At 36.9% G+C, this 16053-nt stretch overlaps 1 protein-coding gene across 1 annotated transcript in view; it reads left to right on the top strand.

Annotated features, from left to right (window-relative positions):
• The window catches only part of LOC128911034 (adhesion G protein-coupled receptor A3-like), a 279984-nt gene that overhangs the window by 219529 nt on the left and 44402 nt on the right, over nucleotides 1-16053 (top strand). The window contains exons 13-14 of the mRNA XM_054205261.1: nucleotides 5948-6155; nucleotides 7096-7304. Of these exons, the coding sequence (XP_054061236.1) occupies nucleotides 5948-6155; nucleotides 7096-7304 (417 nt within the window). The remainder of the gene's footprint in view (nucleotides 1-5947; nucleotides 6156-7095; nucleotides 7305-16053) is intronic.

Here is a 16053-nt window from a genome sequence, read left to right as displayed (position 1 = left end):
AGAACACCTTTATTATTAATAACTTTAAACACACATTAGATGGGTTTGTACCTTTTCATACAATTTGCCTGTATTTCTTTTTGATGCCACATTTTCACTTAGCACTAAAACAGCATTTATGCCTGACTAGAACAAAGCTATCTTGGATTCTGTACTTAGGTTTCCAGATATTGAGGTGGATGTGAACTGCAGCATTACCACATAATGACTTTACCACATAATAATCCTAACATGCTTAGCAATTTCATCTCAATAGCCAGGTGATTTTATGTTGCATTTTTGGAGGTACCTCTTCATTTCTCTCTGGGAATCTATATAAATTTTGCTTTTCACTTGCTAGTCATCCCTGAGCCTTTCCAGACTTGTGTTTAAACAGCAGTCTAAAAAGCGTAGTTAAATTGTGACAAATCAGGAGCGAGGTTACGTAGATAAGTTAACACAGCTGGGGATCTCCTATTTTGCTTGCTTGGCTTCCTCCCATTTAAAAAAAAAAAAAATGATCAATCCTATCTCTTTTAGGACCTGTCAAATTGTTTGTCATGGAGTATGTGTCTTGTATAACCATACTTCTTCAAACTGGCATTATTTCCATTCTTTTTGTAGAAACTTTATTTGGCAAATTCCCAGATAGTCTAAATTTTAGAGGTCTTTCGTTGATATTTTTCATACTAGAAAAGTAGTACTCAGGGTACAGTCTACCTAAAGCCTCACAGCAATGGGCCAAATACCTGTCCTTATCTCATATGCTGATATAATTCCAAAGGAATGTTATTTAAATACCTACCAGGAGAGACATCTGAAAAAATAATTTTGCATTTTTTTTTATGTTAATTGCCAAACCTTTCACATATAGTCCAAACTGAAATTTTCAGTTGCTTCTAAGGAGCTGCTGCCTTGTTTGAGGGCCAAAATAAAATCTATTGTATATGTATAAATAATTTATTTGCTTGATTTTATTATGATGACCACAGTCTTAACTCAGTCATAACATATTTAGTAATACAGGCTGTTTGTTGTAGAGCTTAATTTCTACTTTTTGTTTACTGCTACTGTAACTTTATATAGCTCGCCTATTTTGGCAACATCCTTGTATCTTTAATAATATAATATATGGTGTCTTGCATCTGAATCTATAAAACACCTCATCAGATTCTTTAAAATTTGGAAGCAATGGAGCTGCTTTTCCAGTTCTCTGCTAGGCATTCAGATGATTTCATTTACTCTTCTTCCCCCGCCCCAGTTTTCTTCTGACCTCTTGTTAAGGTGCTGTTATTTAAGTTAAGGAAATTGCCGACTGGAAAAATATACCTTATGACTGTTCTGGGGACTCAAAATTGGATGATTTCCTATGAAATATATTTTATCTCAAAAAGAAATACTGTGCTTGAACTCAAAATCAATCTATTATCAAAGCATACGCAAGGAAGAGCTACTGAAAAAAATTTGATTTCTGTCATTCCACAGTGGTTACCAAGTATCTTCCTTGATAATGATTGTGTGATAATGGGTATGGTCTCTCAATACTATGCTAAATTTTAGACAAGTATAGCAAGATATTGGGGAAGCAATGTTCAAAATGGGAGCAGGTCTCTTTAAAGAATCGTTAAAGTAGAAGGGCCAACATATCACAAAGGCACCTAAGGCAAGAGGCTGTCTTTCCTAAACACTTAAAAACTCCTTGCAAATGCTAGCATTGATTGTAAGGAATGGACTGCTGACCAGAATAAAACTGCCTGGGGAAAAACTTCACTTTAAATCTTTCATTTTTCCCTTAAAACGTTTTTAATAAGGGTCACACATGCATGAGCTACAAAAATGTCAAGAGTCTGTAGCTCTCAATATCCTGAGGACCGTTTCCTCTTTAGAATGAGGTTTCCATTCAAATTTAAAACTTATGGGATCCAGTTGGATTTATTTGTGCTGTTCTGTTCATCAGATATTTTGAAAAAATCCACACGCACAAAAAATAGCTCTGAAATGGAAACAAAAAACGAAACTTCAGAAGTACTTACAAAACTGTACTTTCCAAATTATGATTCAGAGTGCTTAAAACAACCTTTTATTTGGCTTTTTGGAAAATTTCCCAGGTTCCAAGAAGTCTTCGGAGCCAGGAGTCCTAGGAGCCCTCCCAGAAAATCCTCAGAGCTGGTTTAGTGCTGATAAGCCCTCTTTCCCTGGCTGCAGGTCACACAGCAGATTTTTTTTAATATCTGGGCAGATAACATGGAAGATAACTGGGAGCTTTTGAAATATGCATAATTTCTATCATATTTATGCACAAATGTGTGGATAGCTTTCATTTTAAAACTCTGGTATTTTCCAGCAGAAAAATATTCCTTAGAAAAATATACAATATGTTCAGGATTTCTTTTCTGAATGCCAATACAATCCAGTTAATAGGACTAAAAGTGAAATGGAGTCATGAAGGGATTATTGACATTCCGTTTTCAAAACGCTCACAGAATGTCTAAAACCTGACTAGTAAATTGCTGACACAGATTCTGTGCTTTTCCAGGGAAAATATGAGATGCCAGTGCTGACCTGTGTCATTGGAAAGCTGCAGCTCCCATGCAGGACATTTGATGGTGGTTTTGTCTCTAGTGCTCTTTCTCCTCTCTTAGAGGTGGAGCAGCTTCTTGAGATGCTGCCACTATCATGTTCAGATATGTCAGTTCTTATGTGACATGGTGATATGGTGTCCAAGTAAATTTTTAAAAATGAAATTATTTATGTGGATTTTGAAACATCTGAAGTACAGTCATTCAGTCAAAATTTGATGTCATTGTCGCTGGTATTAGTAATAATCTGTTCCCACGTTGTGTTTCATCTCTAGACTTAGGAGCACCTTAGAAAGCAAAAGAAATACCATCATTTTTATTTCACCAAATGCGAGGGAAACTGAGGCAAGACTGGTGAACTGATTTATTCATCACTACACATGAGATTAGCGGAATCCAAGACTGAGCCTCCAGTCAGGCTCCATCCATCCTCTACCACAATAACATGGATTGCCTGAGTGCTCAGATCATCCCTCTCATGTGAATAATGACTAATGCTATTGAAAAGAAGATTGTCACGTATCTTAGATGTTAAAACTGTTCACAAATATTTATTCATATTTTTAAACAGCATTGTGGATGTGTGGGCACTGTCAATGTGTGCATTTTTCATTAATACCCTAGCACAGGAGCTTGTTGGCAGGCATGTTGCTGTAACAGACAGTTTGATGTTTAATTTTGAGGAATTTCTACATAAAGTAAATATTTGATGTGCAGTGAGTATTTTGACTTTACACGTACATTTGTCCTGTCAAGAAACAGCCCTGTCCCTTTGCCCTTCACTCCACCAGACGGCCTGCACTCCAAAGAAATTGTTTAAAATAACGGGTATCCATAGGGCAGTATTCACAATTAAACTGTATTCCGGGAAGTGACTGCAGACATTATTTAGTGAGTATTATTAAATAGTTAATGTTATGGGTATTTATAGTCTTGGTACATTTTGGGGAGACAAATGGGGGAAAACACTCTCCTGAAGCCTAATGAGAAAGTCGTTTTCTGTAAATGTGTCTTTTTGTCGTGAGTAATTTGATGCTGTGTTGCTGCACGTGTGAGATTTGCTTAGTCAGTCCAAGGAGCGCGACCAGTCCACACGAAATCCATTTGTAGGCTGTGTACAGCTGTTCTTCACTGTGTTTGACTTTGCCCCTGTAAGGCGGAGCTGTAGTCTGTGGATCACACTTTGATCGGGATCTTTCTTTTATGCTATGCAGTGAAGGGTCTCTGTGTGGGCAGAGACGGGTCACTGGTGAGGAGGTGAGGGATGGACATCACTTTGGTCTTTCCCCAGCTGTGCAACCCAGCATCAGACCTGCACACCAGCTCTCCGTGCTTCAGATGTCTGCAGCCTCTTCTCTGCGCCTCCCCAGTCCCACAGCCGAGCTCTGTCTACACTTTTTCCCATTGGTATCAGTAAGTCCCAATGGAAAATAAATTAGAGAACCACAATGAATTAGACCATTTCCCCTCTTAGCAAAAGTGCTATAAACCTGTTGTTTTCTCTGGCTTGTCTAGGACTGCTTTTGTCAAGTCATAGCACATTGTTGCTTATCCCACTGCCTGTAGCTGTTGGTTTCATTATCATAAGCTTATTCAGATGCTTCTAGCTTTCTCTTTTTGTGTATAATTAGTAATTAGTGTTATTTAGTATGTCATTGTTGCTTTTTACAGCACAGAATAATAATAAAAATCCAGTATAAAGTTAACCACACTGTAACTTCTCTTACACTTCTGTACATCTCCAGATAAGTCCTCAACAGCGTCTGGGGTTTGCAAATGACACTTCTAAAAATTTCTGTGCATACCTATTGGTAACAATTTTATGGCCAAAATGGTATCATCAGAGGCTCAGCATATACAGATAGTTTGGGATATCATAGAGTAAAATATGTCTTTTTCAGAAGCGTGAGATAAAGCCAATTATGACAGCTTTAGTGAATTAGGCAGTGGAAACAATCGAAGGACAAGTGCTTGATGTTTAGCTCGGTTAATTCCAATTAGAGCCTTCATAGTAATTTTAAAATCTAATCTAGAAATCTCCTGTTGCTATTTCCTCTGTTTTTTTCCTCAGTATTTTTAATAAGTAGCATCACCTCGCTTGAATACTAACTTCAAAAAGGAATTTTTGGTGTTTTTATTGTTAAAATCACAAAACCTTTCCGTATTATACATGGTAATAAAGAGAAAATTGTACAGGCGCCTTTATCTGTTTATTTAAGCATCCCAGTGACATCGCAGACTACTCGTGCTTTTCTCCCATATTTATCATGAGGTCACTAGATGCTTCTCATACTTGTTTTAGTTTGCTGATCTCTGTGTACCTTTTATCACTCACATGTATTTCTCCCAGCACATGGACATTTATTAATGTCATGTTTGTGTACATGATTGTGAAGATTATTGTTTTACTTCTCAAAGAGGTAGCGCACATGTGCTATGAGTAAACTGTGTGATAATCTATGTAAATTATGTGCACAGAAGCTATACTTTGCCCTTGAGGGAAATGCAAATTAGAACGTTTTGTAGTTTGTTTGTTTTTAAATACATACACTTTTCACTTCAAGGCTCAGGACAGACTCCCTGTTTATTTCCCCATTGCTCATCATTTGTTTTTTCTTGTAAATATCTCAGTCTTTAATGATTAGTTTGCTACTTTGGCAGGAAAAAATGCTTGATGAGTGAAGTCCTCAGAACATAATGTTTGGTGTATTTTATAGCTCTGCTGTAAGGGAATTATCTGCTTGTAAAAGGGTGTATAACACACTCACAACTCAAAGCCATTATAGTGATCTGACAGTCTTCATTCATTTCCTCCTAGTGCCGTCTTGTTTTCCTCTGTTACATTACTGCTTGTAATATTTTTTAATCCTGCGTTACTAAAACAGAGACTTAACTGATTTTCCTTATACGAAGCAAGAAAAACATATTCATAGAATGTGTTGTTTACTGCACTTGCAGCTCTCTGCTGATGTAATTTTTGTATTAATAAAATTATTTTTGTACTCTTTAAGTACCCCTTCAGAGAAATGTTTTAATGTAAGTTGTCTGATTCTGTTTTAAGTGAAGGAGAAAACCTGGTAGAGGTTGTCTCTTTAAATCAGATCTGCAGTGTTGATGGACCCTCTAGCAGGCACGGTAAGAACCATTCTCACCTCTGCAGCAGGGAGCTTGACCATATAGACTCTCACATTCAATCAAAACGTTTTCCCTTTTAATATGCACTGTACCAATCCTATTCCCATGGTTACAGCTCGTGCTTCTTTGGTTGCTTCCAGTCTGTTGGAAAAGGAAGGCAGCGTACATTTCTTGTACAGGAGTTTAAAACATCATGAAAGCAACCCTGTTGTGATTTGCATTTTAAATGTTTCTTTTTTTTTCTCATTGTACAGAATGCTGTAGCAGTAGCTTCAGTTCATTTGCCACAGTCTGTCTTCTCTCAGTCTTCAGCCTGGCAATCTGTTGATAACTCCACTTGCAAGCTACAGTTTATTGTCTTTCGGAATGGAAAACTCTTTCCTAGCACAGGAAACTCATCAAATCTTGCAGATGATGGGAAACGTAGGACGGTTGCCACACCAGCTGTTTTTGCTAAAATAGGTGAGGAGTTGTTATGCATTATTTCTTTTATTCTAAAAGCTACAGTATACTTGAATATGTAGAGAATAGAGGAGTAGAGCATACAATGTGCTGAGAGGCTGGAAACAGTCTCTCTTCAGTACAAATGTTTGCAATTGTTCTTGTCTGCATGATTTTATTCAAATTCTCCTGCAAATAAAGAAATGCACTTGCTGTATGACTGGAATGCAAATTTTGGACTGCTGTTGGTTGACAGCGTTGTTACAGATGCTTGTTTCTTAAGGCACAGTGCTATAGCAAAGAACCTCATTTTACTCTTTACAATGAAAATTGCAATGTTAATGTCCTAGACACTAAAAATATAAGGCTTTTGGAGTGGGAATAGTGCCCTGTTGCATGTATCAATACTCACCGGTATACTTTCTGATACGATGGACGTAAAACAGGTGTTATTAAAGGCTTTTGTCTAAATGTGATATATTGTACGTGCTATTGAGTCATTATTTTGATTAATTATTCACCCAGGCAATTTTACTAATTTTATTTGATGCTGAATAGTGCTCTCATTTCTATTAACATTTTTAAAATGTTTAAATGTGACTTTCAAAGTGCAGAATTCTCTCAGCTATTAATCATACCATGAAACTGAGCTGTTTCTGCAGTTACATGGGCATAGTGTAACACTGGTTGTAACTGAAGAATCTGAAACACACAAAAAAAAATATCTGCTTTGTGAAAGATGATTAGATCATTTGGACATATTATGGGACTCAAATGTTCACATTTATTTATACTATTGCAAACTTTTCTGAATGTGAGCACTACCTTTGATTTTGATCATTAAGAGTATTTGTCTATTGCTTTTTTCCCCATAGTTTAGTCTATCAGATCTCTTTACACAACATTCATCAATAAAGGGTTTTCCACTCCATCTCTCTGATTCAGTTTGTTGCTTTTGCAGATGGGTGCAGTTTTGGAAACCTCACCAGCCCTCTTACTATAGGGTTGAGGCACTTTGCACGGGGTATAGACCCCATTGCAGCCCTCTGGGATTTTGACCTTCTAGATGGACATGGAGGCTGGTGGGGAGAAGGGTGCCACATAATTAGTTCTGCAGGCAATATTACCACCATTCAGAGTACACACTTCAGTAACTTTGCAGTGCTAATGGTAAGTATATGACTTAGCAAATATATCTATATTTCTCTCTCTCTCTCTTTTCCCATGCATATGTGTTCTTTTTACGTGCACCTGTGTCATTCTTAATTGTCAGTAACTGACCTGTTCTCTATAACGTTTAGTATAAGACGGTCTTAAAGAAAGTAAGTTATTTAACTGCTAGTAAGTGAATAAACCTGGTGGTCAGTTTTAATATCCAGAGACAGGCCTAATCAGAAATGACATTAAATTCAGTCTTACAAATGAAAGTTCCATCAAGGAAGGATTAGTATGTAATGGTTATAAATTATAGGACAGCGTTTAAAAATGTATACTCCTGTGTGCTTTTACATCAGCACATCTCAGAGGCTGGTCTGCTTTTGTTCCTGCCCTGCACTGTGTTGATCATACTAATTAGTTGCAGGCATACCGCAATGTTGAATCATTTAATAAATGGAGAGGAATAACATCTGCTCTTTTAAGTAAGGACAGTGCTGTCCTTGTTGATCCTGTAGGAGTTTTAGTTTGTATACCAGTGCTGGTAGCCTTCTTGCAAAATTGCTGTTCGTGAAGAAAAACATTTCTGTGCAGTGCTAACACATCAGCCTGCTTCGGTCTGTTCTTAGTCACACTTACAGTTCCCATTGCAGTTATTTAACTATCCTGCTTAACAGAAAGTTACCTTCGTGAAAGCAAAACGATTATACGTGCGATAATGACATGTTATTATTCAGGAAATAAAGGAAAGCAAACAGAACATCAGAGCTTTCTAACATATATAGGAGAAAAAATGTATGCACCATTGAAAATTTTTATTAGAAACCAGTTGTAAAAAGATTAGCCAGATGTGTGCTATTAATACCAGGTAGATCCTCAATGCTGGTGCATGATTACACTGTAGATGCTGCTTGTGTACATACGGAAATGTTTATAGTTGAGTAAACAATGTATTGTGTGTATGTGTAAGGGACAGCAAACATAGGCGACAGGAACTGGGAGGACGTGTGCAGAGAATACCAATCTGCTGCTGTCAGATGGAACCCAGATGGCAGCCAATCATAGCACAAGGCTGTGGCACCCACAAGTTAAATGCGGATATTATCGTCCACTTTGTAAGAACTGATTTGCCTCAGACTACTTGAACATTTTCTTCACCCATTCCAGAATTGTTCAGAATTTAAAAACTGTTCCTAAGATTTGATGACATCAAATATACCGCATTTTCTGCAGCTCCTATGCATTCCCTTTTTTGCCCCAGCCGCTTGTTTCTCCAGATGTGAAAAATAATTTTGCTTTGTTTTTCTAAATTCATTACAGAAAGCACCTGTTGACTTTGCAGGTGCCACACCCAAAATGGCTTCCTCCTCCTTCAACTGCTTGGGTTCAGCCTGTTCTTCTTCAACTTTGGGTAGTTATTAAATGTTAACTAATTGCTTGCTAACAACCAATTCTATGGTTTCATTTTGTTTCCAAAAATCGTATACTGACCTAAGGTTACAATTAATTTTTGCATTGTATAGCTGAATGCACGTTTATGTCTGATAAGAGACAGCAGATTGGTTTTTCTACAACCATAAAGGCAACTGAGGCACCTTTTACTGCAGCTTTTGCGTCTGGTATGTTATTCTGGTTTAGGTCTTGTGTTTGTTTTTTCATGGTAATTCAACTTTTTTTTCTGTGTGAATCTTCCACTCGTATCTGTGCAAGACAAAAAAATACAGTCTTAGGCTCACCCTTGCTTTGCAATTGATATGGTAGCAAATGATGTGATATGTTCCTTAGCTCATGTTTCGCAGTCACTTTTAAGAAAAAAGATGCCTGCCCTTAAGTCATTTTAATACACGTATACGCACACACACAAATATGTCTTCCAACAGCTGTCTTTCTAAGCAGCTATTGGAAAACTTTTGTACCTTCGTTATGTGTAACGATTTTCATTCAAGTGTTATTTCTTTATCAGCGTATTGTGGCATAAAGTCAGAGATTGTTTTATTTGATAGACAGTACGCTTTTTTGGGCAGTTCAATTCTCATACCAGAAATGAAAAATATTTCATTGTTCTGCTTAGCTATTAATTTATAATATGAACAATATAAAGTGCCTTTGTGTATCTTCTTAATTCACACCTGAGTGCCTAATATATTTTAAAATACCATCTGCAAATTTAAAATAGCTAGCTTTTGTAGCCAATGCAATTAGCTATAATGTAATGCATGTTATTAATCTACAATTCTCTGATCTATTAAACCATAAAAATTCATAATTGATTACTATGTTTTGGGGTAATAGCAGAAAACTGAAGTAGCATCTGTTAACTGAAGAGCAGCAATAAAGCAACAGAGATGAAGGTTTACATTACCATCAGAATAATGTATATCCTGCTGTGGAACAAGATGAAATAGAAGCCTCAGTTAATCCAACTGTCCATTTTCTAGTTAGTACAGCACATATTCTGATTTATCATCAATTAAATAGTAAGGCAAAGTTCCCTGAACTGCTTTTATAAATGTTGTTTCTACCTATGTACCTAAAAGGGTTAAAATAAAGGTTTCATAGAGTCCTTTTTTAGAAAGGCAGTAATCAAGGATTTATCAACTGTGATTGATAATTAATAAGCATGAGCATACTTCAAGTGAGAGGATTCATGTAGAGCCATTTCATTTCTCTCTGTGACAGTTGTTCAAGTGATGTCAATGAGAGAGAGAGAGAGAGTACAGTTCGGAGGTTGGGTTGGAAAGGAGACAGAAGCTCCTTCCCTTACACTGCTCTCACGCTTCCACTCTGCTCTGGGTTAGGCCAGTGGATGGAAGTAAAATAGTAGTGTCAGACATAATACAGCATTATCTTTTTCTAATCGGCTTTTGAACAGTGCGTCCTAGGGGTGAGGGTAAAATACTGTGAACTAAACTCCCAAGTTATCTTCCTGCCTTTCCCTTCGTACACCGTGTGTTTAGACCAGTCTCCTATTTTGTCTTTTCTTCTGTTATCTGTAGGAGGAAGAGAGACAGTCACACTCTAGTTTCTTTTGGAGGTGGCTAAAAGCCCTCTAGGGTCTTGAACTATGAACGTCTGCAATATGATTTGCCGTTTTAGAGTAAAATTATGAACTTACATATTCTGAAGCTTTGGTATATCTAATTGTAAGCATTTGTTCTATAAATACTGTGCATTTTTGCTCTTTTATAAATAGAGCTGTATATCAATATTTTAATTTTTTAAGACAATGTTTGTGTATGTTATAACCAACCTAGTGCCCTGTAGCCATAGTATATCTGAATAAAAACTCTTCATGAGATAACAAAATTATCCAACAGCAACACTGAGTTTAAAAATTTGCTGAATATGTTTTGACATACATTATCCTTTGTTCTTCCTTTGATTTTTTTTAGAACAGAATGGCAATTCGATAGTGATGGATATTACTGTAATTGTATACATCGTTTCCTCTTCACCCTCAAACTGCTTTGTCAATAGTAATTTCTTCAAATAAACACTAGTAAAATTCTTAAATCTAAGTATGCTACTTCTCAATTAACACAAAATGGATTAATAAATATTGTTAGCATCTTAAACTATAAACTGAAGATAGGTTAAATGAACATAAAATCATAAAAAACTCCTATCCTGTGTTGCCACAATGTATCTCATTATTCCAAACAACATAGGTGGCTTTTTTGTTGGATTTCTTTTGCTTTGTGAGGGTAAGGAGTCATTATTTGCAAAAGTAGCATACGTTCAGTGGATGGCTATCTGAGATAATTAGAGCTGAGGAGACCGAGCTGACAAAAACAGAACAAATTTGAAACTATTCTGGAAGGAAACCTTGGAAAACTGTGTGAATGAGAAATTGAGGAGGGGCAAGATACTAGGAGTGGATCATGCTAAGAGTTAGAAGGATTTTTCTCCTGTTATTTTACAAGCATTCCCTGAATCTTTTAAGTCTTTCCAAATTGGCAGGATCACAGTACTACAAAAGCCACATTTTCAATATTTTCAGTGTGATTGGAGACAATCACAGAATTTATTTGGCCTATTCGTTCAGTTCTGAAAACAGTCTTCTAAACTTCCATGTTTCAGGTCTTCTCCAAATTAAACAGTCTGTCTAAGCCTTTTGAGAAATTAATTCATGAGTCGGGGAAGTATTACAGGGATATCATTTAGAAGGTTGTCATAATTACTGTATTCGACATTTTCCCCATAGAGAACACAGAGTTTTCTCGTAACAGGCTGTGGAAACGTGGTTCAGTACTTTGAAAAATCAGGCTGCTTATAAAGAGAGGTTTAAGAATGAACTTTTCAGGGTTTTTTGTGTTTAAATACCTACTTTTACACCTACAGAATAGACCTTAGCAGAGTTTAAGCGCCAAGATTTCAAAAGTGATCCAGAAAGTTTACCTGCTATCTGCAAAATTAACATTTGGTGTAGTGGGAACTGCAAAATTCCCTGGAATTAGTTTCCTCTGCATGTGCATAGATGCTTCGCAGTCTGATTTCTAAGCTCTGCTGTCATTCAGGGGCCTGGCAAAGAGGCACATACTCTTCACCTAAGTCCTCAGCTGGCGTGTACTGCTCACTTAACAGGGAATGCTGAGCCCATATGGACAGTACCAAGTCCAGCTTCCCAGAAAAGGTTCCTTTTTTCAGAATGTTCATGAATGTGCCAACCTTTTGCATAAAACCTTGGAGTTTGAGTACTCCCAAGAGCAAGATCTGGCTTTTATTTCTTTCTCTTTCAATTACATCTACTTTTAATTAAATTACACTAAATAACATGTGTTATTTACTCTGCAAAATGCAAAAACTGGCTTGTTACTGGGGACAAAAATCCAGGCTTGTCTCCTTCAAAATGCACTAACTTTATAATAAATCAAGCCTCTCGCTCAAGCTCTTTCTTTCTGTTTGCTCTTGCTTTCTGTTGGCTTAATGGATCTTGCATTCTTGGTGGTGCAGCATCAACCAGAGAGCAAAGGGATCCGGTCTATAAAGGAGCTCAGTAAAATGGGCCAACTCTTGGGAGAAAGGAGATGTACGTTAAAGACCTAAAATCTAGGTCTTGAGCCCTCTTATCGTCTTGGTGGCTTCTACTGGACTCCTTCCAATTTATCAATGTCTGACTTGTACTGAAGTGCCCCAAACCGGACACGCTAACCAAGATTTGGTCTCACCAGTGGTGAATAGAAGGGAATAATCACTTCTCTCAGCCTGCTGCCTGCACTCTTGCTAATATGGTTCAATATGCAGTTCACCTTATGTGTCACAAGGGCTGACCGATGGCTTGCTTTCAGTTTATTGTCCACCAGGACCCCCTGATCCTTTTCTGCAAAGCTTCTTTCCAGTTGTCCCTCAGCCTGCGTACTGCTGTTGGGGTTACTCTGTCCCAGGGACAGGACACTTTTTATTTCTCCTCATTGAACTTCATGAGGTTCCTGTAGGCCCATTGAGCCTTTTGAGACCTTGCCAAATGGCAGCCCTGCCCTCCAGCACATCAACTGCTCCCCTCAGTGTGCATTGCAGTGTTTTCAGCTCTCCATAGAGACCCAACTCTATGGATAATTTCCATATTCTGGTGCTCCTAAGCATCCCAATATTTGGCACCTAATTTTTAAGTTCTGTTTTGTTGAAGTAGGAGGAATCTAAATCCAAACAGGAATCTAAATCTTACCATAACTGATTGTTCAAATGCACTTGTTTTCTAAGTCTCTGTGGTGCTTGGATACCAGTTCCTTGGGGAACACAGTTTCACGTGTCCTGCTTTAAACACAGAAACCATTTAGACTATATTTTCTAAAGCCATATGATTACAAGCAATTTATTAAAAATAAATGTTTAATTTTCCAATATAAGTAGATGGATTACAAAAATTTACAACACAAACTAGATTGTTTTTAGCAGCTGTGATTTTGTGAAAGTTCCAGATTTTTAGTATTAGTTCACTGTATCTTCTCTTCAGCTTTCTCAACACCTGATATTAGATGTCTCAGGGCTGCCTTTGGTATGTAATTTGTCTATACCTCTTTATACTTTCACATTGAGTTTTAACTGATCAGTATAGATGTGGCTGTTTCAGTCGATTTTTGGAATGAAGTATCAATAAAACCGAAACAGTCCCATTTGCACTCTGACGTTTTTATAATTCTGATTGTTGGATGGAATGGCTGATCCAAAAGTCTTTTCTGTTACTAGTTTCCATCACTAATTTCTATTGTGTCTTATATACTATGGTGGCATTTACAGCTGAAAGAGGCTGGTTTCACACCTTACAAGGTTGAATGAATGACAATTTCTCATTAGACAACATTTTACTGGCCTTGTACTTGTAGGCAGCAGTTTCTAATGGTCAAAGTCCTGTGTGTATTAATTTTCCCGTAGACATTCCTGCCATTTTTCAATATCATCATCATTTGAATCCCCTCTAGGAAATAAAATCAGATCTACCTTTTTAAAATGTAACATACAATTATGCTGCCTTGCATACAGCATGAAAAAAATAACTTTGTTTTCTGCATGCTGTCTTACGTAGAGGATTACTCAGGGGAGGTTGACAGATCAATAAGGTTTAATTGTCATCAAAAAGCAGACAAGATAAATTTATTATATATCTATAATGAAATCAGTTTTCAATATACAAAACTCTTAAAAAGGGTATTCTACACTGGCAATAATGCATTATGATACACTAAATAAGTGGTAAAACTTTTGAGTACGAGATTAGAAAAGAGATAATAACAAAAAATTAATATTTTAAAATGGAATTAGCTTTAAGATGCTGATTGTTCTTGATTCTCCTGCAGGCAAAATGGCTGTATTCCTGTAGGACATACGGCATTTGCTTTCATACTGATGTTCAAACATAGTATCAGTTGATCCTTGCATTTACACTATTCAAAGCTTGTTCTCTAGTACACTGAATGATGCCACCTCAAGTAAAATTGTTTTCGTTGCTACGTAAATGTGTACCTTCACTGTGTTTCCTTTTTCACAACTTCGTTATCTTTTCAGAGTATTTTCCAGAAATACCCAAGATATTTATTTCTTTAAATAACTGCACTGTTACTACGTATTAGTTATGGTAACAGTTTTCTTAATGAACAGAACTGAAGCAAGCATAAAATTATGAGAAAGTGTACTATTGGTATACCAGAATCTGATTATATCAGTAAGAGCTAGAAATAAATATTTTATCATTTTCAGCAGCGTAATTCTATTTAACTTGTTCAGTATTTACCTTACTACTCTAGTACTATGAGCCAAAATTGTACCGAACGTTCCTGGTAAATAATAATCCACCTCAGGAAATTCAATCTGTAAAAGAATTAATGGAGAGATGACACAAATAAAAACATGGGAGAAAAGATGGCCAAAAAAGGGTGTTTGAGTGGAGATTCAGTGGCAGTTCTGAGATAATAGCCTTTTAAAGAATTATTTGAAATTTGTGAATTCAGTATATCCTGAATATATATTCATGAACACTAACAAAAAAAGAAGAAAATCAAGAAAAGACCTCAAGAGCGTGGGTCCATCACACTAAAAAGCTGCCAGCTCAAAAGATAGAGTTCTTTTCCTCTTCTATTCCACCTGCAGTTGAGGGAAGAGTAGCAAGATACGTTAGGTGAGAGCATAAGAACACCTCTGTGGCAAGTGACTCCACCTCTGACCTTGAGTCTTGGTGAACTGGGCAGGACTGAAAGGACTTGTGTGCGGGACAAGCGGTGACTGAGCAAATTTAGCTGAGGTACCCACGCGAGCTGAGGAAGTACTTGAAGAGAAATGGGATGCGATGACATACATTTGGCATCTTGTTCATATGTTATTTGTTCGTTTTGATGGTCTTTTTTATATATGTTGTAAGCTGCTCTGTTTTAGAACTGACATTTATATGCATCTGGAGAAACTGGTACAATCAATCTTAGGAACTTTAAAGCTAGTATGAATAAAAATAATGACTACTAGGGCATCTGTTACTTATAAGGACCTTTCTGGAAGGTAAATGGAACAGTACCTTTCTCCCTGATTTAATAATTGCATATACTCATGAGCATTAGCTGTTTGTACACGGACAAGTTCATATACATAAATCTGGTGCTGGAAATCAGCTCTCTGCATGCAAATGCAATTTAAAAAAATGTATTAGCATTACAGTCCTGGTCTCCAAAGGGGAGATTTCACCTCAGGAAAATAATGTATTGAATCTTCTTCCAGGGGAACCTAAAACTGACAAATAAGAAGAAAGTCTTTCAAATGTATTCCAGTACTTTCAGTGTTAGAGTTTGCTGTATTTTCATATTCACTACTTTTTCAGATTTAAGCTTTTTCTGTGCCGGGATGCATATTCATTTTTGTGCACACAGTTAGTGCCACTGCACATGGAAACTGGCATGTAAGAAGACCCTTTGTTTGCACTCAGATGATAGTTTCTGTGTCTAATTTATAGTTCTTGTTTGCAGAAATGTAGTGCGACAAGCAGATGTGGCTTAACATATTACAGTGAAGCTCTAACGTTTGGATTAATTCAGATAGTCTGAAGACACTGTTTTCTGTAATGGGGTCGTTCTCCTTTCCATTCACCACACCTGCAGATTTAGTTCTCCTATTATTTCTTACTTGTGAGATCCAGTAATTCAGAATGGAAATTTGATATGGTTCATTTTACAAAGATATTAATAGTTTTTCATTATGTTTTTCGTGCAGAATTGTGTCAGTAGGCACTAGCAGGTCCAAAAGGAATGCATGGATCTTTACTCTGCTGTTAGTATAGCTGTGA

Source organism: Rissa tridactyla, chromosome 6 (genome assembly GCF_028500815.1).
Source record: "Rissa tridactyla isolate bRisTri1 chromosome 6, bRisTri1.patW.cur.20221130, whole genome shotgun sequence".
NCBI classification, from domain to species: Eukaryota; Metazoa; Chordata; class Aves; order Charadriiformes; family Laridae; genus Rissa; species Rissa tridactyla.
The sequence above is the reverse complement of the archived record's forward strand: the minus strand, read 5'-3'. Positions and strand labels throughout refer to the sequence as shown.